The 26872-nt window shown below is 36.8% G+C and overlaps 1 protein-coding gene across 5 annotated transcripts; it reads left to right on the forward strand.

Annotated features, from left to right (window-relative positions):
- The first annotated feature begins 151 nt into the window (after positions 1–151).
- On the forward strand, positions 152–26093 carry abcb11a (ATP-binding cassette, sub-family B (MDR/TAP), member 11a). Of its 5 annotated transcripts, XM_079618630.1 has the most exons (29): positions 152–282; positions 4240–4334; positions 5477–5543; positions 5690–5702; positions 6124–6178; positions 6264–6505; positions 7669–7753; positions 7937–8070; positions 8249–8420; positions 9289–9413; positions 10248–10422; positions 11878–11991; positions 12096–12206; positions 12299–12424; positions 13228–13431; positions 13634–13804; positions 14502–14703; positions 16205–16286; positions 16366–16486; positions 16584–16748; positions 18492–18596; positions 18715–18876; positions 20065–20268; positions 20576–20817; positions 21297–21453; positions 22516–22713; positions 23010–23216; positions 25032–25178; positions 25301–26093. In XM_079618630.1, exons 3-29 carry the CDS (start codon positions 5495–5497, stop codon positions 25499–25501), a joined length of 3969 nt encoding a protein of 1322 aa, XP_079474756.1. In that variant the 5' UTR covers positions 152–282; positions 4240–4334; positions 5477–5494; the 3' UTR covers positions 25502–26093. The 5 variants fall into 5 exon arrangements, with proteins under 5 accessions (XP_079474756.1, XP_079474757.1, XP_079474758.1 ...); XM_079618631.1 differs by lacking the exon at positions 4240–4334 and having other exon boundaries at positions 174–282; XM_079618632.1 differs by lacking the exons at positions 4240–4334; positions 5477–5543; positions 5690–5702 and having other exon boundaries at positions 233–282.
- The last annotated feature ends 779 nt before the right edge of the window (positions 26094–26872 follow it).

Raw genomic sequence — 26872 nt, forward strand, 5'->3', positions numbered from 1 at the left:
TCAGACTTCTTTGAAACTGTGTTTTGACAGTGCGCAGGAATCACTTGTGCTATTGTTAATGCTGCAGTTAAAAAAGCCCCAGAGCTACTGGACACTTCCTATTTGAGGTACTGGCAGAGGCTTTTATTCAAACAAAGTAAAGCGCTTCATGCTGAAGAGACGACAAGAGAAGTGCTGCTTAAAAAGTAGTTTCAAGATTGCTCAGAAAAGTAGGACATTGGCTACACAGGACTGACAACCCAAAAACATGCTGACAGCGGATCAAGTTCTGTGCATGAACAGGTAAATCTCTTGTCAATCTCTTTCTGGAAGTATGATAAACATCAAGACTCTAAGAATTTAACCCTTTTTAAGGACCCATTAAGACCACATAACAGAGCTGATACATAAAACTGGGTCATACATTGTATTAATGCAGGGACAGGGTTGTGCGCCATTCAGGATTGAATTGAGAATGCATATCTTAATGACAATACCTGATGTTCAAATGACAATGAAGAGTGGGAGAGTTGCAAGATGTAACTTTATGGCAGAATATTGCAAACACCAGCTTGTATCACTTTAGCTGTAAAATATTAATAAGTAATAAGTGATTTATTACTGGTTAAAAAAAATACCTTGTAGTTATTCACAGCCCGGTCACTGACCTAATTTTACACACTTTCCCACAAGATGATACCTGTGATTTTAACAGCATTTAATTGATCGAGCCAATGGATTTAATGATTTGAGTCCGTAACATCAGATTCCTAAAGACACATGGACCGGAAGCTGTTGCCAAATATATGAAGCCTGTTTTACGTGATTTCAAAGTTTTGTAACGCTTTAATTAGCTTGCAAATGCATGCCATATTTGTTTGTTTGATATGATTTTATTCTTTTTTTTGCTTGTTAGTTATCATGTTGTGTGATTCATTGGCCACCAGGTGTCAATGGCATATCAATTATTTTGGTATTTCTCTTTATCAAATACATTTTTTATTTGATCATCCTGATATATTTTTAGATATTTTACTTTCAGAGGTTTTGTAAATGTACAATTTTGATGAGGATCGACGTACACCATACATTTTATTAGCATGATAAATTTGCCCTAAAGGCTCTTAAAATGTCAATAGAAAAAGTAGCCTAATACTGTATACAGTGTTGTGCGTAACTCAGTACTGTTATACTGTAATTGAATTACTGTTAAGTAAGGGATTGCTCTTATTTTTTCTATAATTTAATTAAAGTTACTTTTGATGTAAATTCATCAAATATTGTAGACTCACATACAGAACAAATATATTTAAACAATAGTGGACTTAACATAAAAATGTACATCTTGAATATAACCGTCTTCCTTTAAATACTTTGTTCAGGTCAAGAATAATTTATATATTGTACTATTTATATGTAATTAAAATAGCAGTTTCATGTCTATCCTTTGGTATTGTACAACCAGTTGAGGTTGATTTAGGAATTAATCAACCTCAAGTAATTAGCAATGCAATAGTTTTAGACAGAGTAATTTGTACAGTATCTAATTAGAATTAATTTTTACCTTGCCTAACATTTGTGTGTGTGTGTGTGTGTGTGTGTGTGTGTGTGTGTGTGTGTGTGTGTGTGTGTGTGTGTGTGTGTGTGTGTGTGTGTGTGTGTGTGTGTGTGTGTGTGTGTGTGCGTGTGTGCGTGTGTGTGGATTCAGATAGTGGGGATAAGTATGAGATTTGTAATTAGTTACTGATAATTTATATGTTTTTTAAACGTCATGTCACCAAAAGGGTTGAATGACCGCTAGGCTATTAAACTAACCATTTATGATCATACATGATGCATTTATTAATCTAGTCTGAATGCAATTGTAGATAAGGAGGAACATTATTCAAAATAACTACTGATTATTATTATGACACTGGAACCAAATGGTACATTATAGAACTTTTATTTATATATATATATATAGTGACATGAACCAAAAAAAGATTCTATCATCACACCTGTCAGTCCGATGTTTTGTTCAGTTGTCTTTTCTTTCCTATGTGTTTGTTTCTTGTGCTTCAGTTCAGTTTAGCCTTTATTGTTTCCTAGTTAGTCTCCTTAGTTACTGAGCTTATAAGTTACTCAGTTTTTAAGTACTCAGTTTTGTTCTGTTTCTTGTCATTGCGTGCGTGTGGTAAACGTGTTCATTCTCCTGTGTAATTCTGTTAGTGGATTAAAGACTATTTGAGTGAATTCCTGACTTCTTCGTATTAGATTCGACCATACGACTGTGACAGAATAACCGACCCTCAAAATGAGTATTGAATGTACCTGTTACCTGCAGAATAGAGGAATAGGTAATGGAGGAATAGGTGATGAAGTTTCTAGATCTCAACAACGAGATGAAGAGACCCTTAAACTTTTTTGGAGGGTAATGGATGACATTCTTGGACAGATGCTGAGTTTGTGGACTGTGCCTTATGGGTTTGCAAATCCTCCATCTCCGTGGGAGTCATGGAGGACGATGCCATCAACTCAAACCCCCCGGGACATTCAACACCTTCAGAAGCCATCTCCCTGTTCGTCCCAGACCGGAGAGTACTGGACAACAAGAGAAAACCTGCCATGGACCACGAGTGTGCGCCTCAGACTCAGAGCCAGCCAAAGGGTTTGTCCCAGAGCCATTGCCAGTTGTCACATCCATCCCTAGGCCGGAGAATATCGGCAGGTCCATCACGGAGACATTGCTGTTCGAACAATCCACCCCGGGGCCAGATGGTGATGACCGGCTCATTGATCTGATAGCGGACCCACCCTCTTCCCCACCCTTGAGCTCTCTTCTCTGGTCAAGCCAGCTATGATTCTGGATGATTTGCCTTTCCCGCTTGTGCCTCCTGCAAGCTCTTGCTTCGCTTCGGGCTCCTTCACCTCCAGCATGGCTCTGTGAATCAGATCCCTTGGCTAAACCCCTATATCTCCACCTCGACCTCGCCCTACAATAAAGGCATTCAATTCAATTCAATTCAGTCCTTCGGCTCCGCCTTGGCTCTGCGTTCCCTCAGATCCACAGTGGTCCACCATCACTCAGGATCCACCGGGCTCCCTCGTCCCTCCAGCTACACCTTTGTCTCTTGTCATCGTGGTTTCGATGCGGACCGCCGACTTCAGTCTTCCACTCATTCAGCTCCACCGGGTCCTCCTTCCCTTCGGTTCCGCCTTGGTCCTCGCTCCCTCTGGTGTTGCCCAGTTCTGCCAGGCCCCCGCCTCAACCATTGTCACCTGAGTTGACAACATCGCCTCGGCCCTCCAGGCCTGTGATGTTGCCCTGGGCCATTGTCCTTGGAGTTTCGCTTGGGTCTCCACCTCGTCCTTCTCCAGCCCAGGCTCCGTCCAGGAATACCATCAGGGCTCTGCTCTACCTTGGCTCATCCCTCCACCAGTTCTGCCATTGTATTCCCCTCTGCTTGTGTAACCCCTCATCCAGGTCCTAATCTCCCCGCTCTGTGCGGGCATCAAACTCAGGTCTCTGGCGTAGGAGTCAGGCGCTCTAATAAGGAGGCTAAAGACTGCAGTTGCTAGCATCAGTCGCTAGAGCACCTCTTAAGATCAGGGAAGTGAGGTTTTACTCGCAAAACAACTACTAGCCAGCCTCCGTTACACTCTCCCCCCGAAACTTCATTCCCATCCGGGTCCACGGCACCAATGTAACCCCTCACCCAGGTCCTACAAACCCCGCTATGTGCCAGTCTCAAACCCAGGTCTCCGGCGTAGTCGTCAGTCGCCAGAGCCCCTCTTAAGATCTTGGAAGTGAGGTTTTAATTGCACAGCGACTATAGCTGTCAACCGTTACACTGGCTCCTGTGTTCTGTCCTTCTCCAGCCTCTCCTCGCCCTCCTCCCAAACCCCCTCCCTCCACCGATGGACATGTGCATACGGCGTGAGGAGGAGTACCCAATATTGCAAGCCCAACCTTATATGCTTGTCTTAATAAACCAACAACCCAACGGTCATTCAACCCAATTTATTACTGTTGTCTGTGAGATGACGTTAATAATCAGCAGTAAATCTCAATGTGATTTGATCAGTGATTAATAAATATGACCAATATCAGGAAAAAATCACATTGGCAACTCATTAACACTTTTAACATGCATCAACACATGCACCCATAACCCCCACCCCACCCCCCAAACACATCACCATCACTCAAATCTCTGTTTGGAGAACAGACTGTACACCTTGACCTTGCCGGACTGAGATCAGGTAATGTGTTATCAGTCGAATAGATAGTGTTGGAGGTGTGACTGACTGCGCTGATAGAAGAGCCCCTCTGACATGAGAGAATCGCCACTGAGAGCAGCTCGGCACAACAGGTATGAACCAGTCCTTCTCGCTTTCTCCATTACAAAAAAAAAGACTATAACAGTTTAAATGATTTGATTGAGCAGTGTAACTGCTGGGCATTTAAAATGTTTCATGAAGTACAGCATATTTGATAATAGAAAAGAACACAAATGAGATCTTTTTGATGTCTCAGTAGTTGGCAGTGAGATTGACTTTTGCTTTAGTTTGCTTGCATTTCACATTTGTTTTTTTTCCCCAAGACAAAGATGTCAATAGAGTTTCAGGAGAGATCCCAGCAGTGTCTTATACAGTTTGAAATCTCAAATCTGAGATTTTTAATATGAACTGGTTGATTTTTTCTTATCAAATTCTTGCAAAACAAAACGATATGATGAGCTACTGTTGACATTACGCTGCTTTGTAGATATATTTTTTAACATATTTATCCTGTTGTACAGCACAATGGCCAACTACTGTTGCTTTTATTGTGCTATATAAATAAAAGTTGATTGATTTGTAACTCTTAGAGAAAAGATTCAATGGTGTTCTAGAACTCTAGTGTTCTTGACTCAATTTTAAAGAACCCTTTATGCCAAAAAAGGTTCTATATAAGGAGAAATATCTTAAATGATTGCATAATACTTTCATGTTTAATGGGTTATTTAATTTTTTCTAGTATGCTTAATTCTTCCAATTAAAAAAACAAATGGATTCAAACTAAATCCATAAAATTACCCCTACAAGGTTCACCTGACAAAGTTCTGTAGCCTATAGAACCTTTTCTTCTAAATCCGGATTTCAACAGTTGTATCATTTTTGTATTTTTATTATTTATAAAATGAATTTGCATGGTGGAGTAATGTTTTCAATTTTCCTGTAATAATTCATCAGACATAATCAGTTCAGGTCTCTTAATATTCAGTAACTAGCTCTGTTATAATCAATATGAAGTGCCAGGTTAATAATTGCACGTAGAAGTTCTCTGTAGTTCAACACACAAAAGTAATGAAAAGAAAAAAAAGAGTTCAGCATTACTACCTCTTCAGTTCTCCTCTAAAATGTATTACAGATAAGACTAAATGTTGTGTTTTGTCATAAAGAGAGAAGTAATTTGATGCCGTTGAGTGGTTGAAAATAGCTAAAGTTATTCCTCTGTAAAATCACATTTCAGATGCAGCCAAACTGAAGAATGAAGAAGAATAAAAGTAAAAACACAATATCATACAATGCTGATAAAGGTACGAACTGTAGTGCACTGCATGCATGTCTAATTTGAATTGCTCAATATCTGCAATTAACAATAAAGAAAAAAAAAAACTAATTAGTTTTTGACTTTTTACTCAGTGCAACTAATTTTCTATCACACACTTTTCTTACAAAACAGATGCTGATCTCAAGTGAGTATATTGTTATTTATTGACCTAAATTTATCCATATTATTATTTATGCATGATATAACAAGAATGCTACAATTTATGAGAAACATAACATTTATGAGATTGGTGCTTTAGATATGTGTTGTGTGTTGATAATATGAAGTGGTTCTCGATGAAAAGGGGAAGAGAAAAACTAAAATTAGGAAACTAAAAACAATCCCAGCAAATCCAAAACTCCTGTTGACAGAAAATACTATTTATTGTGCATTATTTACATAATTATTTGTACAGATGCTTGGTATTAATTAACTAATAAATTGATTCAATTGAATTATATATATATTTTTTTAAATTACTGTGTGCATAATGGCCTCATAAAGGTTGTGCATGAAAATAAATTTTCAGGTACAAAAAAGTATCTGAATTCTCTCTGTGTTTGAAGGAAGGGCAGCGACAAAACAGAAGAGAAAGCTCTGACCGTTGGATTCTTTCAGCTGGTAAGTTTCTCGATATGATGCTGCGGTTCAGATTTATCTAATTATTGTTTTTTCTCACACATCGCTGTTTGTGACCTCTGCCCAGTTCCGCTTCGCCACATGGAAGGAAGGCGTGATGATGGCGGTGGGAAGCGTGTGCTCTCTGGTCCACGGCGCCGCGTCCCCTCTCATGCTGCTGGTGTACGGCATGATGACCAACACCTTTGTGGAGTATGAGCTCGAGGTTCAGGAACTGACCGACCCCAACAAAACCTGCATCAATAACACCATTACCTGGCTGAACGGGTCTGTGGTCGAGCGGCCGGACAACACCACCACATACTGTGGGTGAGTGAGGATGTTCAGGACACCGTTTGAGGCTATACACATGATTCTGTCCTCACGACAACCTTTCTACTAGAACCTACTAGAGGGAAATGTATTGTTCTGTGCAAGAGCCACGGATGTAGTCCACTCTGGACATTCTACTAACTATAAGTAACTTTGCAACTACATGTCAACTACAGTAGCTTTCATTAGAGTATTAGTTGGCTGTTAAAGGTATAGGGTTTAATTTTCGGAGAGGTTATGTAGTACTGTACATACATACATACATACATACATACATACATACATACCGGTACATACATACATACATACATACATACATACATACATACATACATACATTTATTCATTCATACATTCATTCATTCATACATACATACTTTCATTCATACATACATACATACATACATACATTAATTCATACATACATACATACATACATTTATTCATTCATACATTCATTCATACATACATACTTTCATTCATACATACATACATACATTCATTCATACATACATACATACATACATTTATTCATTCATACATACATTCATACTTTCATTCATACATACATACATACATACATACATACATACATACATTCATTCATACATACATACATACATACATTCATTCATTCATACATACATACATACATTAATTCATACATACATACATACATACATTCATTCATTCATTCATACATTCATTCATAAATACATGCATTACATACATACATACATTCATACATACATACATACATACATACATTCATTCATTCATACATTCATTCATACATACATACATACTTTCATACATACATTCATTCATACATACATACATACATACATACATACATACATTCATTCATACATTCATTCATACATACATTCATTCATACATACATATATACATACATACATTCATACATACATACATTCATACATGCATACATACATACATACATTCATTCATTCATTCATTCATTCATTCATTCATTCATTCATACATACATACATACATAATAGTACAAACATTGTACAATGTGTCACTTTGCATATGCATTTGTCGAATGCACAGATGCAATACACATTCAAATGATACATTATACATAATTGCATTATACATTAATATAGTTTATTGTAAATGCTCTCTCTCTACAGTGTGGATATTGAGGCTGAGATGACGAAGTTTGCATTTTACTATGTTGGAATCGGAGCTGGAGTCCTTATCCTGAGTTACTTTCAGGTACAAGAAAACCTTTTTACTGTACGTGGCCATCTAGATGAATGCACTTCAAGGAACTGACCCAATATTAATGTCTAAATCAGGGTTCTAATACACATCCGTTCATCGCAGTAGTGCTGCAGGTCTGCAAGAGAACCTCAAGAAGAAAGTTTGTGAATTGACAGTATTGCTCTCTGGTTTCAGATCGCTCTCTGGGTTTCTGCTGCCGCCAGACAGATCCAACGCATCCGAAAAACGTACTTCAGGAAGATAATGCGCATGGAGATCGGCTGGTTCGACTGCAACTCCGTCGGGGAGCTGAACACGAGAATATCTGAGTAATATTCAAGTCTTTCTGTGCTATCTTACACTATGTTAGCTATGTTCATGAATCTGTTGTGGTGTTAAATATCAAAACCTCAAAACGTGCATCTTAAGGAGTGATCAGAGGTTTCTGTGGACGATAAACCGATTTGGATTTTTTTTTGCATGTTTATGACTTCTTTTTTCATGTAGTGACATTAACAAAATCAACAACGCTATAGCAGACCAGGTGTCCATCTTCATCGAGAGGATCTCAACATTCATATTTGGTTTCATGGTGGGATTCATTGGCGGGTGGAAGCTGACGCTGGTGGTGATAGCAGTGAGTCCTCTCATTGGACTGGCTGCAGGACTCATGGCAATGGTTGGTATCACCACAGATAGTTTAATACGAAGGAGATTAACCACTTAATTCAATGTACAGTACCTTGAATGCAATGTAAGTCGCTTTGGATAAATGCGTCTGCCAAATGTGTGCTACCGGTCAAAAATTTGGAATAATCTTTTTTTTTTAAATGCTTTTGAGAAAAGTCTCTTATGCTCATCATGCATTTATTTGATGAAAAATACAGTAAAAACAGCAATATTGTGAAATATTGTAATATTGTATTGTTTCCTATTGTAATATATTTAAAAATGTAATTTATCCATGTTATTCAAAGCTAGTCATTACTCCAGTCTTCAGTGTCACATGATCAGAAATTATTAATCATTTATTATCATTATCAAGGTTGAAATTTTTATACAAATTATACCATTATACAAAAAAATTCCTTGATAAATAGAAAGTTCAAAAGAACAGCCTTTATTTGAAATCTTTTGTAACATTATAAATACCTTTACTGTGACTTTTGTTTAATTTAATGCATCCTTTCTGGATAAAAGTATTAATTTTGTTTTTGTAAAAAAAAAAAAAATCGTACATACCTCAAACTTTTGAATGGTAGTGTATCAGTTTCCTCAAAAAATGAAAACTGTTTTAACAATGATAATGAGAAGAAATGTTTCTTGAGCAGCAAATCAGCATATTGGGGAGTATAAGCATTAAAACACCTTAATTATTCCAAACTTTTGACTGGTATTATAAATGTCGAAAAACAAATGGGAGAAATCTCATGGCAATCGTCATTTAAAATAGGTATTTTGTGTTTTTGTCAGCCATATAGTTTTGATCTTCCAATCAGATTTCTTTCTAATCTGAGAGTTTTGTAAAATGTTTTGTCGATGTGAAGGCTGTGGCGAGGCTGACGGGTCGTGAATTGAAGGCCTATGCTAAAGCCGGAGCGGTGGCCGATGAAGTCCTTTCCTCCATCAGAACGGTGGCTGCCTTTGGAGGAGAGCACAAAGAGGCAGAGAGGTACAGCATGCCCTCTCTCTGTCAGTGCAACCCTCTTCACTCATGGATACTCAGAGAGAAACAGGATATTCAATCAGAAAACATTGCACTTTCATCCATCTGGAATTATGTGTATTATGCTTGAAATGAATGGGTTTAAATAGTAAAAGGGATTGTGATTCCGTCATCAATTTCTCACCCTCATGTCAATCCAAACCCGTAAGACTTTCATTCATCTTCAGAATATAAATGAAGATATTTTTAATGAAATCTGAGAGAATTATGTCACTCCAAATGACAGCTACGCAACTATTACTTTGACGCTTCAAAAAGTTCATGCTTGATGCCCAAGAACAAACCTCTTGCTGAAGCTCAAACGTGATGCGTAACACAAGAATGAACCTCATTGGTTCTTACAGAAGCTCAAACGTGCTGTGTAACATGCTAATTATTTTACATATGCATCTGCTTATACATGATATCGCTTGTTTCTGCTTCTTTTTCGCATGTGTTTTGATCCGGAGATTCAGTTCATCTTTCGGAAGATGTATAATAGGAACTGAAAACACGGAAAGCCGGAAAATTCCACCAATGAGTTAACATGAACTAATAATGTGTTAATGTTAATAATTAACGAGACCTTAGTATGAAGTGTTACCAGTTCATTTCTTTCAACTTGTGCAAAAAAATAAATAAAAAGCATTTAATAGTATAGCTCATCAATCTAAGATTAATTATTGTTTGGTCAATTTGTATACAATTGATTATGAATGATAAAGTCTTGACACCTTTTTGGGTGCTTTTTCATAAAAAAATAATAATAATCGCGTCTGTAAATTGATTTTTTTTCCACAGATATGACAAGAACCTCATCGAGGCCCAGGTGTGGGGTATTAAGAAGGGAGCGATCATCGGTGTGTTTCAGGGATACCTCTGGTGCATCATATTCCTGTGTTATGCTCTGGCTTTCTGGTACGGCTCAAAACTGGTCATTGAAACCAAGGAGCTCACACCCGGAGGCCTCGTTCAGGTATGACTTACAAGCATGAACACAGCTTAAATTTTGGTCTTTACCTCAGACAAGGCCATTATATATGAAGAGTTGGAATATAGTGCACAAGTCATATGGACTACTATTTTTTTGTCTTATGTGGAGCTTGACAAACGAGGTCGTTGTGAGCTGTCGTATCGGAAGTTAGTCTTTTGTGTTGCATAGAAAACATAAAAGTTTTGGAATGACATGGGTGTTACGTTTGGTAAGGCAGACAAAGATGATGGAGAAGCATGGGAGAGGTGGATCTTAATATCAGCCGATTAAACTATTAATAAACAAAACAAAGAAGATAATCCATAAAATAGGATAAACGTTAACAGCTTTGGTTTACACTCAAAGACAATTCAGGCCAATGAACTGAACAAAACTCAGGGCTTAAATATACACAAGATAATGCAGACTGACTCAACTAGAAACAGGTGATGAACATAATTGGTAACTATAGAAACAAATAATGAGGGGGAAAAGGGAAACGGGAACAGAACACATAAGGTAATACAAACTGATGGTATACGTTTACATAACAACAGTGTACTAAAAACTGAAAAGTTAAATTTTTTTTGCATAAAGTTGCAAAATGATCCCCGTTCACACGGATCCACGAAAACGACTAGAAACGCTGTATTCTGCTGCCAGGCCAGTAGATGGCGATGTCCCTTTTTAACATGTTTGAATATGTTATGTGCGTGACGTCACCGTTTTCCCAAATTTGCGTTTTTGTAGTTTAGACAGGGACAAAATTGGTTTAGTTTTCAAAAGTTTGCATTTTCAGGCCCACAAAATGCAGCTGTCATGTAAAAACACCCTGAAACATTTTTAGTTGAAACCGGTGTTATGTAAACGGTCCCTAAAAGTCTGTAAAACAGAATGAAAACCTTACAATGGGTTAAATAAATTATTATTATTATTTTTTTTTTTCATTGTTGAATTTTTTTTATTTTATTTTACACTTATTATACACTTTATTTTACACTTATTATACACTTTACATGTACTTACTATATAGTTACGGTTAGGGGTCGGTTTAGGGTTAGTATACTCGCAAGTCGCAACTCTGCATAATTTACTGTTATTACTATAGTAACTGCATTTAACGTGTAACAAAGACACTATAAATAAAGTGTTGCCTTATTATTATTATTTTTTTACCAGTCATTTTATAGAACATTGATTATTTTTCAGACATTTTTCCAGTTTTTTTAGGCAAGGTAAGTTTATTCATATGGTAATTCAAAATACTTGACATAAAAGTGATTTAAAATAATCATAAATAAAGGTAAAAATAATAAAAGAAAAGAATGATACAGAATTTTATACGTTCAGTAAATTAATGATTTAATGATAAGGGCCATTGGTTCAGACAGGGCTTAGATTAAGCCAGGATTAGGACATTAGGACACAACTGGGTATACATGTTTTTATTCTCCACAGGTCTTCTTTGGTGTTCTTATGGGTGCCATGAATCTGGGCCAGGCTTCTCCTTGTCTTGAGGCGTTTGCCTCTGGTCGGGCAGCAGCCAAGATTATATTTGACACTATTGACAGGGTGAGTATAACACACACTCACAGTTCTTCTTACAAAAATCAATGAATTTAATTCTTTCAGCTTCAGGGAAAGATTAATCACTGTCACATCCTGTTCCCGTACAGGAACCAGAAATCGATTGCTTCTCAGAAGAAGGTCATACGTTAGACAAAGTTAAAGGTGACATTGAATTCCATAGTGTTCACTTCAACTATCCCTCCCGTCCTGAAGTAAAAGTGGGTTATGTTTTTAGCATTTATTCTACCCTGATATTTGCATTAAACAGTTCAACTCTATCCAGTATTGACTGACCTTGTCTTGTGTTCAGATTTTATATGATTTGAATGTTGTGGTGAAATCTGGCGAGACAACTGCATTTGTTGGACCCAGTGGATCAGGAAAGAGCACCACGATCCAACTCATCCAGAGGTTCTATGATCCAAAAGAAGGAATGGTACAGTAGTTCAAATCAGTGTTATTTTGGTAATATTTTTATATTATTATACTAATTATTATTAGTTTGATTTTATATTTTTGTTTTTCATTTTAGTTTGAGTTTGAGTTTTAGTCAGTTTGTTATGTGATTTTTGTCAGTTGTATTATTATTATTATGTGTATTTCAGTTTTAGTAATTTTTCATGTATACAGGTGAAACTCGAAAAATTAAAATATCATGCAAAAGTTCATTTATTTCAGTAATTCAACTTAACAGGTGAAACTAATATATTATATAGACTCATTACATGCAAAGTGAGATATTTCAATTATAATTTTGATGATTATGGCTTACAGCTTATTCAAATTCAAAATTAGAATATTGTGAAAAGGTTTTCATAAGCTGTAAGCCATAATCATCACAATTATAACAAATAAAGGCTTTGTAGGCTCACCTTGCATGTAATGAGTCTATATAATATATTAGTTTCACCTTTTTACAACAGTTAAATTACTGAAATAAATGAACTTTTGCACGATATTCAAATTTTTCGAGTTTCACCTGTATTTTATTTTATTTCAGCTTTATTTCAATTATTGTAATTAAAAGTTTGACTTTTACTAAAAAAAAAAACACTGGTTCAAACTCCTTAAAGAATTTTACAGCTCATCAATTATTTCCAATGAATAAATAAAATGAATAATGCAAAAAGAAATAGCTTATTTCATCTTAGTTATTAAAAGATAGTATAAATGCTGTAAATCTAAAATCTAGTGTTGAAAATGTGGTTTTGTATCAGCATTTATTGTTGCTGTTTTTAGGTCACCCTGGATGGTCATGACATCAGAAGTCTGAATATCCAGTGGCTGCGCTCCCTGATTGGAATAGTGGAACAAGAGCCTGTCCTGTTTGCCACTACGATCGCCGAGAACATCCGATATGGCCGACGTGGAGTCAACATGGAAGAGATTATAGAAGCCGCCAAACAGGCCAATGCTTACAACTTCATCATGGATCTTCCCCAGGTGCCAATTACTGTACAAGATCAGTACATGCATTACCTACTGATAAAATACACAAAGTAACAGAGGAAGGGCATGATGACTATAGACAATAAATTAGTTTTATCCCTTTAAAAAAAAAAAATCGCAATTAAACTATATTTTTATATATTAGCTTTGCATAATCAAAACTAAATAAGTTTTATGACACTGTCGTTTTGTGCAGAAATTTGACACGCTGGTCGGCAAGGGTGGTGGACAAATGAGTGGAGGGCAAAAACAGAGAATCGCCATTGCTCGAGCGCTGGTCAGGAATCCCAGAATCCTCCTGTTAGACATGGCCACATCAGCGCTGGATAATGAGAGTGAGGCTACCGTACAGGAGGCCTTGGACAAGGTGAGTTTTATAACATCCTTAAACTGACACCAAATTTTACAACTTCTACAGTTTTCAAGCTACATCCACCAAACTCATTCTGCCCCTGACTTGCTAAAGTATATCTCTTCTAACTGAGTGGATTAATGGATTTCCTGGCTGTAGTTGACAATCATAAGCAAAAATCTAACCACTATTTAGAACACATTAAGAAGCCCCAGCAACTCCCTAGCAACAACCCAGCAAATCACTTAGAACTCCTTAAGTGCCCAGCAACACCCTAGCACCACTTAGAACACCTTAAGCTCTAAGCAACACCCTGGCAACCACTTAGAACAGTTAGAACACTTTAACAAGCACCCAGCATCACCCTAGCAACCACTTAGAACATTGTAAGCACCCAGCAACCAATTAGAACACCTTAAGCACTAAGCAACACCCTGGCAACCACTCAGAACACTTTAACAAGCACCCAGCAACACCCTAGCAACCACTTAGAACACTATAAGCGCCCAGCAACCAATTAGAACACCTTAAGCACTAAGCAACACCCTGGCAACCACTCAGAACACTTTAACAAGCACCCAGCAACCAATTAGAACATCTTAAGCACTAAGCAACACCCTAGCATCCACCCAGAACAACATAGCAACCACACCTATATATATTTCTATGTATTTGTTGTTGTTGCACACACTCATTCAATGACATTTTTTAGGCTCGACAGGGAAGAACGACTATCAGCATCTCACACCGTCTGTCCACAATCCGCAACTCCGATGTGATCGTGGGCTTTGAGCATGGGCGCGCTGTAGAGAGAGGCACGCACACCCAGTTACTGGACAGAAGGGGAGTGTACTTCACCCTAGTCACACTCCAGAGCCAAGGAAAGGATGCAAACACTGATAAACCAGAGAACAGTGAGTACAGGGAGTTTTGGGAGTCTTATCCAGGAATTCAGGATAATTGAGAATGCTTGCATACTCAAAGCAATTGCTCACCGAAAAATTCACAATCATTCACGTGATTGCAAACCTGCATGTTGGTATTTTTCTGTGAAACGCGAAAGGAGACATTTTGCAACATTTAATCAATGAATTTCATGCATCATATCCTTCCGTGTGTAAAAACCGGCTATTTTGGTCCAATGAGGGTTTCCAGTAGCACGGGGAAGGAAGCGCGTGTTCTAGCGCGTGTTCTTTCCAGCGTTTTAAAGGAATTTTGGTTAAATAAGACACAGGTTCGCATATGCAATTATCTCGTTTTAATCTGACTCCATGAATTAAATAAAAGTTCAATGTGCAATAAGGTTATGTTTACACTTAAATAGTTACAACATGATGTAATGAGAATTTAAACCATTTTAACCCAGCATAATGTTACCTGAGAGAGAGAGAGAGAGAGAGAGAGAGAGAAAGAGAGAGAGAGAGAGAGAGAGGGAGAGAAAGAGAGAGAGAGAGCGAGAGGGAGAGGGAGAGAGACCCTCTCCCCAGCTTGGCATCCAAAGACAAGAGAGAGAAGAACATTTGCCGTCCTGTTTTGTCATCTCTCCCCCGACCATTTGCCCAACACCCCAGGTGAGACATTCAAAACTGACCAATCAGACCATCACAATTTCCTCCATTGTCCCAATCACTGCTATGCTGGAAATGTCTTAATGAAAAGAAAGTGTCTTTGTTGCATTGAAATAATCTTGGATTATTTCCAACCTTACACGTGTATTTGTATGCAAATTTTGGGATAAGGCTTAAAAAATCCCGCTGAATGGAAAAGGCAAAATGCGAATACATTTTTTTATGAATTTAAGAAGACATGGACATGTGCATAAACTATGATGCGCATTTACAGAATAAATTCCTCTGTGCAACAAGACACTGTGATTTTGCCTCAACAGATCATGTGATTGGATAACTGGACTAACCAGCTGACCAATCTCATTGCACAGCATCTCAAATGTCCTGTGCAAAACTTTGCCTGTCATCAAAGTAATTTGACATAATGACCTACCAGAAGTGTCTCACATGATTATATCCCCAAACATCAGGCCTCCGAATGCAAGATACATGACAGCGTTTGCTATTGTGTTTAGTCTATTATGCAGGGCGGGGTAATTACAGGCTTCCCCGTTTGCAGCAACTTTAATTTTTATTATTGATACTTTTTGCCAGATTCCCAGTTTTGTTCTTTTTAAAATATTTATGTGATATTCTATTTAAGTTCACAACGTTGTATGTACAGTATATTATTACAGTACATTATTCTAAAGAAATGCAATAATATAGCATATTGGTGTGTTGTCCTTGTAAAGGGAAATATCTGCATGAAGATACTAGGTTTTGAATGATATGAGGGTGAATGACAGTATTGACACGTTTGAATTATCTGTTCCTTCAAACACTAACACAATATTGAATCACACAGCTACTGAGATCACCAGTTCAGAGGAGGATGGACTTGAGAGAGTAAGAAGCTTCAGCAGAGGAAGCTATGAGAGCAGCTTAAGGTACGCCTCATGTTTAATATTATCTGGAGGAGAGTGTCCAAAATGTTCTCTTTTTTTAATAAAAATGCCTTTCTTATAGGCGGTCTTTGAGACAGCGATCTCATTCTCAGATGTCAAACAAAATTTCAAATGCCATTTCTGGAAAATTTGAATTCCACTCAGACCTTTTCGAAATGGAGGAAACTCAAGCAAACAACAAGGTCTGGAACTGAATATAGTTGAATATAGTATCGCCCGTGTAATAAATAACACCCTGTCTTTCTATATTTATCTAAAGTTCTCTATCTTGTCTTGCAGAAAGGCAAAGGTGATGCTGAAGAGGTCATTGAACCGGCTCCTGTGGCACGAATCCTGAAGTATAACCGTCCCGAGTGGCCGTATATGCTGCTGGGATCTTTAGGTGCTGCCATCAATGGATCGGTCAACCCCATCTACGCTCTTTTATTCAGTGAAATCCTTGGGGTGAGTGCTAAAAAATTCAGCTTTGCATCACAGGAATACATTGCATTTAAAAATGTATTAAAATAGAAAACTATTGTTTTAAATTTTAAAGGGGTGGTAAAATGCCATTTTCACAAGGTGTAAAATAAATCTCTGATGTCCCCAGACTGTGTGTGTGAAGTTTTAGCACAAAATACCCCACAGATATTTTTATATAGCATGTTAAAGTTGTCACTTTTTGAGGGTTTACAAAAACACCGTTTTGTGCCTGGCTCTTTAAATGCAAATGAGCTGCTGCAGAGGGCGGGGTTTCAAGAGCTCGTGTGTGTTAGCAGCTGCGATTACCTCACGCACACACACTAAAATGACAGAAACTGTTCCGCCTTTAATGTTAAAACGGAGTCAGACAAAGATGGAGAGACTCAAGAAGAAGTGACAACATGTAGAAGCAACAGGACGTCTCTGAATGGTTAGTTGATGAATTTATGTTGCTGATGTGGAGTTAACTATCTTCAATTAGCATATTCTGTCATGATAATCTATAAATCGCTCGTATAGGAACTGTTGTGAGATGCACACAGAGTGACTTTTATTGCATGTGAAAAAATGGATGCTAAAGTTTGAGCTGACTCACAAATGTACTCGACTACAACAACTCTTCCTCTTCTCAACATGGACTGCGTTCCCGGGGGCGGGGCTTATGTACATTTTAGGGTTGCTGATGTCACTAACCCGGGAGGAATGTCGTGTAGTCCATACCAGCCGTTTGTTGTAGTCCTTTTCTTTAAAAGCAAATATCCTCCTTTGAACTTTGAGCGTTGTAACTTTGCAGATGTTGTTTATGATCAAACAGCAACATTACACACTAACTAAAGTTAGAAAAGTGAAATCATACTCAACCACCCCTTTAACAATGGTCACGATATTACTGTATTGTTGTTCAAATAAATGCAGCCTTGGTGAGCATAAGAGACTTCTTTCAAAAACATTTAAAAAATCGTACCGATACCAAACTTTTGAATGGTAGAGTACATTTGAAAAAAGGATTCCAAGCTATTTCTAGAAACTGGTGATGAGCTCTTTTAATTTGATCTGGTAAGCAATAACGTAGGATCCTAGGCCTAATGACATCTAAAGCTTAACATCCTATAGCAAACACCATCAATATTTTCTACAGAAGAGTTTTCCACAAGCAAAGACAACTCGTTTTACCTACAAAACATTTTCTGCAGAAAATGTAAAAATCTAGCATAAATTGTACAGATTTTAAATTTGACTTGTATCATTTTTATCAAAGATATTTTCTCTTACGCAAGATTAATAAAAAGAGAAAAAACATAAGCAAGGTTGATTCCACCGAAAACACTGCTGCCCCAAATTGCTTAACATTCTTTTGACGAAGAACTGACTTTTCGACCATTAAAAAGGACCTATTATGCTTTTTTATGTTTTCATCTTTCTTCTTTCTTTATTGGGTAATGTTGCTGTTTGAGCATGAAAAGGGTCTGCAAAGTTGCAAAGCACAAAATCAATCCAAAAGTAATTCTCCATATCAGTTTCTGAACTCCCTGAAACGCCTCCTTTGTGGTATTCAGTTTTCTTCTGGGCCATAGATGTCACAATATTCTTTGTTTAAATAATTAATAAAAAAGAGACGTGTGTTTTTGGAATTATGTGTAAAGATGCTAGTGGTGCAGATATCACACAAGTATAATCTTTTATTAAACACAGGAATGTTTAACAGTATCATTGATGCTTTTTCAGACATTCTCCATTCAAGACCTGGATGAACAGAGGAGGCAGATAAATGGGATTTGTATTTTGTTTGTCATCATAGGAGTCCTGAGCTTCTTTTCACAGTTCTTACAGGTATTTCCACATTTCTTTAGTGAAGTTTGCATATCTACATTTTACCCCTTCCCATCAGTAATCTGTGTCATGATATAACACAGTCGCAGATCGCTGATACTGTGATGTGTTATTGCAGGGCTACTCATTTGCTAAATCAGGAGAGCTGTTGACCCGTCGGCTGAGGAAGGTCGGCTTTCAGGCAATGTTGAAGCAAGAGGTTGGCTGGTTCGACAACCCCTTTAACAGTCCTGGTGCTCTGACGACCAGACTAGCCACTGATGCATCCATGGTGCAGGGGGTGAGTGCCAAAAGTTACACAAAAGAAACTAGTATGTAAAGCTGGTAAAAGACACTGATCTACAGTATATAAATGACTGGATTGCTCATTGAACTGTCAGACAGTGAAGCCACTGGAAGTGTGCATCATGGACTTACAGCCAAAACACTGAACTAAAATCACCCGATTTGCAGCGTATAAGTCGCACATGAACAGTTGTACATTAATTGATACTTCGAACGTTATCTGTAATTTGTTATCTGTCTTTTTGTGCAGAATAAGTGATATATATAGAAATCGTTAAGATTTACTGGACACTGCCGACTCTGAACATATATCTGGGATTATTAGCAGAAATTGATTAGAATGCACATTAAATATTACAATACATACAATCCCCTATTACGAAATTGCACTATACTATGTTTAAAAGGTTTACCATGCATCATCTTGCTAGGAGCGACAGTATAAATGCTTGGAATTAAAGCTGTGTTTAAATCCATACGCAGTTTCTCTGAAAAAGTTGTCAGGCCTGTATATTATTTCCTGATGTCTTTTTGTTGACCAACATCCACTTCAGACTCGTGGAGATCTTGGAAAGTTTTAAAAGGCCACAGGTCAGCTCAAATGCCTTGCAAAGCATAAATCTGTATTCATAATTCATTGCGATATAAATATGATTTGTAATATAAATGCTGAGGTGTCTCGCCCTTCAGCTGATCTGATATTTGCCACTGTAACAAAGATGAATGTAACTTTTAATAAGCAGGGGAAAATTACGACTTTAAACCAATAACCATTCAAATGTTTAGGAAGTTTGCATAGTAAGAAAGTAGAGAATGTTTTCTCATTAATTCCTATTAAATCAATATAATTTGAAGGAATACTTGGGAATACCAATATGGCGGCACAGTGGCTTCACTTTTTATGACTTCATGAGCAATCCAATCATTTATATAGATTTATATAATATATTTTTCATGCTCCTTTTCAACACCAACATTACATATTAAAGAAAGTTTAAAATAAATTGAAATAGGTGCATGGTTGAGCTTTGTATGGTACACAAAAACTAATATTTCTAGTAGACCTTATTAGGGGGATAAATTACATGATAAATCTGTATGATATGCCCTTTTAAGATTTACAGCATTTATATGGTTAATTGCGTGTTTGGTTGTTTAATCAATGTACTCTTCATCACCGAAGGCTACAGGCTCACAGATGGGCATGGTTGTGAACTCGCTGACCAACATCGGCGCTTCCTTCATTATTGCGTATTACTTCAGCTGGAAACTGAGTCTAGTGGTCACCTGCTTCCTCCCGCTCATTGGCCTCTCGGGAGTTTTTCAGTCTAAAATGTTGACAGGATTTGCTAATGAGGACAAAAATGCACTGGAGGCTGCTGGACAGGTAAAAGTCATGTTAAATAAGGCTTGATGTACTCATGCATGTATATTTGCTGCCTCAGTGAGAGCATGAATGTCACATTTGAATATGCAACCAGTGTAGTCAGATTATAAATGAATTACTGGTTCTTTTTAATGAATCCTCGCAACAATCAGCCAAAGTTATTGGTTTGAAACAATCTCATGACTCAATAAAGTTGTTCTTGGCTTACTCACAGAACTACAAATCATTCATTTCATCAAAATAAAGCAAGAAATCTTACTGTGTTATGTGTGTTAGTATGCATATAAATTGTACTTTGCGTTTATAGGTGTCCGGTGAAGCTTTGAGCAACATCAGGACCATCGCTGGCTTGGCCAAAGAGAAACACTTTGTGTTTCAATATGAAGAGCAACTAGAAACACCATATAAAGGGGCCAAGAAAAAAGCTCATGTGTACGGGATCTGTTTCGCATTCTCCCAGTGTGTTATTTTCATGGCCTTCGCTGCCTCTTTTAGATACGGCGGCTATCTGGTCAGTAATGAGGGGCTTCCATACATGATGGTGTTCAGGTTAGTGCCATCATTTATCTGTAACTTTTATACATTGCATTGTAGGATGTTGCTTAAAAACAGATATGGAATTGGAAATTAATGTGTTTCTGTCCATAAAGTCAAGAACACACAGACAACAAAAATGATTAAGAATTTCTATTGAATAAATGCAATTCAAGTAAGGCTGTGTTGTTAGCAAATAGCGATGCAGCGTCTTGACTACCTGGCCTGCCAGAACTGACGCTGACGCTCAATTTGTGGTGTAATACTAAAAAATAATAATGATTCTTATGCCTGTTATTTTTTATGTAAACAAAGATTGTGGTTAAAGTAACATACATATGGAAATAAACATCTGTATTACTGCATATATGAATAAAAAAAACATCAGTGAGGATTATTCATGGAAGGGAATTACTTGAAATGTTTGAAATGCTCCTAGATCAAGTCTTTGGTGTCATTAAAAGATGCTGTGTGTGTGTGTGTGTGTTCCCCAGAGTCATCTCAGCTCTCGTGACCAGCGCGACTGCACTCGGCAGAGCTTCATCTTTTACACCAGACTACGCCAAGGCTAAGATTGCTGCTGCCCAAATTTTCAAACTGCTGGATAGGGTTCCCAAAATTAACATCAGCAAAACAGAAGGACAACGTTGGGTAAGAGAGAGAGTGTTTCCCCCCATCTGCTAGCTTCTACCATTTTCTTTACATCAACCATTTGCCTTCTAAAGACATCTAAACCCAACTTTTCAAGGTTTGGCTAGTTAGCATGGCCTATGTATCCAATGCTAGTAGAACACCATTTAGTTGGCAAGTAGCATTGTTCTCCATTGACAGCCATTCACAATTGGCCAATATTTCAAATCACACTGACTAGTTGTCTGATTGAAATGTGGGTTGATCCACTAACTCCTTTTACTTGGAGTTTGCATCGTCTACTTCTAGTCAAGTATGATTTTAATTTTTAAATTTAAATAAAATTTTACCTTAAGTGTCCCCCATTACTAAGGGTGCTCCGATCAGGATTTTTAAAGCCGATCCCTGATCGTCGATCACAGGAAGCAGTATTTGCCGATACCGATCTCCGATATCGATCTATTTGTAGCCTTTTTATCATGTATAATTATTTATAGGAATGCTCCAATCAAGATTTTTACAGACATTTTTTTTTTTTTTAGGGGAGAGGGGTAATTTCTTTTTTCCACAAAAATTATAATTATCTCTCCTAAAGATTTTGTTTTTACAATGGGACTATTTTGTTGCGTAATAGCTTACACACAACACACGTTTGATTTCAAACGTTGAATTGAATTCGCAAAAAAGTAAACAGTCAGTAAAAAATAAGAACAAATTAACAATTTACAAGCAGCAGCACACATAAATAAAATATTAAGGTTTTTTTTAAGGTAGGTCTAACAGTACTATTGAGGTGAGAAATATTAAAGAAATTGAATGGAATCAGGAATGTGAAATAATACTCTCTCTCTCTCTCTCTCTTTCATTGATATCTGTTATTTTATGCATTTTAGTTTGTGGAGTGTGGTTTGTAGTGCATGTCTATTCTCTTTGAGATCATCTACAGTACATGCTAGTGTAAAAGTTTTTAGCAGATATACTTTAGAATGTTCAGTCTTTATAGGACAGGACAACACAAATATTATTGATGACTCATCTTTTTTTGCCTTATAAAATGTATTGTCGTCTTCCACCCTGTTACAGGATGACTTTAAGGGCAGAGTGGAATTCAAAGGGTGCAGGTTCACGTATCCCAGCAGGCCAGACACCCAGGTGTTGAGGGGGCTGGAGGTGTCAGTGCATCCAGGACAGACTCTGGCTTTCGTGGGCAGCAGCGGCTGCGGCAAGAGCACCAGCGTTCAACTTCTGCAGCGATTCTACGACCCAGATGGAGGACAAGTGGTATAAAACCACATTTACTGCTTATTTTATGTATTTCCTCTGAAATGGCTTAACTTATTGCTAAAATTATTGCCAGATTCAGATGTAAGCAGTAAAACAGAAGACATCTATTGTAAAATAATCATGGCATTAACTAAAGGAACTGCAGCTACTATTCAAAAATCTCTTAACAATTTCATACTCATAAGGCGAGGACGCATTGTAAAATCCTTGATTGTGACAGGAAGCGATTTCCCTTCCTGACAAATGTAAAAATGTTTCCCAAATCAAACCATGACTTGCTCTTATTGCCCTAGCTGATCGATGGACGTCCATCTGAGAGCATCAGCGTTCCCTTCCTGAGGTCTCAGATTGGGATTGTATCCCAGGAGCCAGTGCTGTTCGACTGCAGCATCGCAGAGAATATCCAGTATGGCGATAATTCTCGCACCGTGAGCATGCAGGAGATTATAGAGGCCGCTAAGAAGGCTTATCTGCACGATTTTGTGATGACACTTCCTGATGTAAGTTATGCATTCCTTCTCATTATGACTGACAATTTAAATTGACACATATCAAGTTTAATTTGGCTCAAAGTCGACATGAAATGTTCTTCGCCCATTTTATGTCTGTAATCTAATGCATTTACAAGTAAAACAGAGTATGCTACAAGAAAAAATATAGGGTCAGTTAGCCATACTTTACTAACCAGCGGTCAAATAGGAAATTGATGGGGCAATTACATTTTGATGAATGATTATGAAATTTGGAATAACAAGAAAGCACTGATGAATTCTGCACAATAAGACCAAGAACATGCATTAAGATGCTTTAACTCTATAAAGCATACTATTTTCTAAGGCCTCTAAATACCAAGATAATCTAAACTTTGCTGAAAAGCCTGTCGGACACAATCTAGTACATGTCGTCGGATTGATAGTTCATACTTTTAAGCAAATATAAGGCATTTTAGTATAATTCTAAAAACATGGTTAACGTGTCTTTTTGCTGTTTAATCTTAATGATTTTTATAAAGTAAACGTAACTTTTAGATTGTTCGTAATATTTCAATGCAACATTTACTGAAGCAGTTTAGGATTACTTGATTTTTTTATATATTTTTTTTTTATAAATCGTGTTAAAATGTGAGTATCACATATGATCATCAGGCTTTTGAGGAAAGTTTATTTGTTCATCTCTCAATCATCTTTGTATTGCAGTGCATTATATGTTTTGCCCCCACAATAATAACTACAGAGCTTTGATCAAATAAAACTAAGCATTTAAATATCATCTTACTAATACTTTTTAGTAATCGGGTGAAATAGAGTGACATTTATATGCATTTTATGTATAGTAAGAAGTCTGTTATACTGTCATAAAAATCTCATTGATTTATATTACAAGCTATCAGATTTCATCTTACTTTTTGTCTAAATAAATATCAGTAACTGCACCAATTTGCATATTTTTGCACAGTTTGGGCCCCTGAATAAAACGGATGTGCTTTTTCCTCTTCAAGTACAAGTGAAACTCGAAAAATTTGAATATCATGCAAAAGTTCATTTATTTAATTCAACTTAAAAGGTGAAACTAATATATTATATAGACTAATTAGATGCAAAGTGAGATATTTCAAGCCTTTATTTGATTGATGATTATGGCTTACAGCTATGAAAACTTTTTCACAATATTCTAATTTTGAATTTGGGGTTTTCCTAATTTTTCGAGTTTCACCTGTTTGTTTGTTTGTATATATATATTGAAATGTATATATAGATTTGAAATGTGTGGGTGTATTATTTATATATATATTTATATATATATATATATACAGGTGAAACTGGAAAAATTAGAATATCATGCAAAAGGTCATTTATTTCAGTAATTCAACTTAAAAGGTGAAACTAATATATTATATAGACTCATTACATGCAAAGTGAAATTTCAAGCCTTTATTTGATTGATGATTATGGCTTACAGCTTATGAAAACCTTTTCACAATATTCTAATTTTGAATTTGGGGTTTTCATAAGCTGTACGCCATAATCATCAAAATTATAACAAATAAAGGCTTGAAATATCTCACTTTGCATGTAATGAGTCTATATAATATATTAGTTTCAGCTTTTAAGTTGAATTACTGAAATAAATTAACGTTCGCATGATATTCAAAGGTCCATATTCTCACTATATCACTATATGAGCCATAAAAGCCTGATGTATCAAATTTTAAATTTGTAACAAAACACATTGATTTTTCTGCAAATGATTTCACATGTCTGGCATTACAGTGTTAAGTATGGCTGAACTGTAGAAATGATTGCTGTGTTTTTCAGGAATATGAAACTCAGGTCGGTGCTCAAGGCTCTCAGCTGTCCCGCGGACAGAAACAGCGAATAGCGATCGCACGAGCCATCGTCAGAAACCCTAAAATTCTGCTGCTGGATGAAGCCACCTCTGCACTCGATACTGAGAGCGAGAAGGTAAACCAATATCAATGTTTGAATGCAAACTTAGTCTTTTTTTTTTTTTTTTTTACACACTTTCACTATGTACTTTTGAACACTGTTTAATGCACAAAACGCATTGGATTTTGAATCTTCAGACTGTTCAGGCAGCGCTGGATGAAGCTCGGCTGGGACGCACGTGTATCGTCATAGCCCACAGGCTTTCCACCATTCAGACCGCGGACATCATTGCTGTGATGTCACAGGGTGTGGTCATTGAGAGAGGGACCCACGACGAGCTCATGGCCAAGAAAGCAGCTTACTACAAACTTGTCACCACAGGAGCCCCTCTTAGCTAAAAATTATATAATGTTTGGACAAGACTTATAGTCCTGCCACAAACTCACACTACTTGAGCCAGTGTCGGCTTGTCTGACCCAGTCGGGCCGCTCAAACAGATTGCAATTGTTGAGGTGTGTTTATTGATATGTATTTATTGATGTGTGTTTTTATTATGTCATGACAATATCCTTGAACTTCACTTTGTTTAAATTATACTTATTTCATACATGTGCGGTTAGTCAACCTAGATGAGTCAACCTCTGTATTTAAAAAAAACTGAATGAAAATGCATTGTATTAAAATGTGTGACATGCAAACAACTGATTTGTGCAAAAAGGTTGTAAAGTTTCTGCCTTTTCTAGACATTACTACAGCACTCATGTACTAATAGCTGAAGATATGGTGTCCTTGAACTACAGTTGAGCAATTGAAGTGGACTGATAACATGTTCTTAATCACTGATATGTTTATGCTCAGTCATTGTTATCTGTTCTCATGTGTGATATTTGTAATTTTTTTGGTGTCTGTCTATCTGTCACTCTGCTGATGCTTTGTCCTATGATTTGTACAGTACATAGGTAATGTATTAAAAAGACCTTTATGAAACTGTATGTGAGTCTGTGAATGTAAACATTCAGAACTATTCATTTAGGCTTCTTTGAGTAGTATTTAGACAGTTCACATAACTTCAACGAAGTGTAGCCTATACCTTTTAAGTAAATTGTGCTCATTTAGTTTAGCAACAATAGCATGGCATTATTTATTTAGCCTATTGCTTGTTTAATGTCTAGACAATAGAAATTGTATGGTCACAAAGCTGTCAAATAAAAGTATTTTGTACACTAAAACTTTAAAATGGCCCAAAGACTGGTTTAAGACGTTTTTCCATCATGGGTAACTGAGTAAAACACTAGAAGGCTAACATGTAGATAATACTGAGTTTAGTATAGTGGAAAGACCAGATGACAACAAACAGCTTAATATGAAAATGTAATAGACTAGCTTTAAAGAGTAGAAAACACTCCACACTAATACTGCTGAAATCCCTCTATGGTGATTTGCATGATTATCTTCATATGAAAATAAGTCATACTTACATTTCTAGCATTTAGCTAGGTAGATAAGACTGCTTACTACAATACTGCATTTATATAACAATATATATATATATATACACAGTATATATTAAATCTCCACTCGAACCACATTTGTGGTCAGCAAATCCTCTGTCCACCAGAGGGAGGTGTACATACACTACTTTTGAAACCTTAAAGTACATCAACAGAACAGTGATCACAAATTTGTCATAAGCCAGTCAGACATTAAAATTATACTTCCTACTTAAAACGTGTATTGTTTTCCTGTTCATGGTGAGAAACATGTAATAT

This window comes from Phoxinus phoxinus (genome assembly GCF_949152265.1).
Source record: "Phoxinus phoxinus genome assembly, chromosome: 7".
Classification (NCBI taxonomy): domain Eukaryota; kingdom Metazoa; phylum Chordata; class Actinopteri; order Cypriniformes; family Leuciscidae; genus Phoxinus; species Phoxinus phoxinus.

Coding starts and splice junctions, on each gene's coding strand:
- abcb11a (XM_079618630.1), top strand. CDS start 5,495: ATGAAGAAGAATAAAAGTAAAAACACAATATCATACAATGCTGATAAA. Junction 8,071..8,248: donor CTGAACACGAGAATATCTGA/GTAATATTCAAG, acceptor TTTTTCATGTAG/TGACATTAACAAAATCAACA. Junction 23,217..25,031: donor TTGTGATGACACTTCCTGAT/GTAAGTTATGCA, acceptor TGTGTTTTTCAG/GAATATGAAACTCAGGTCGG.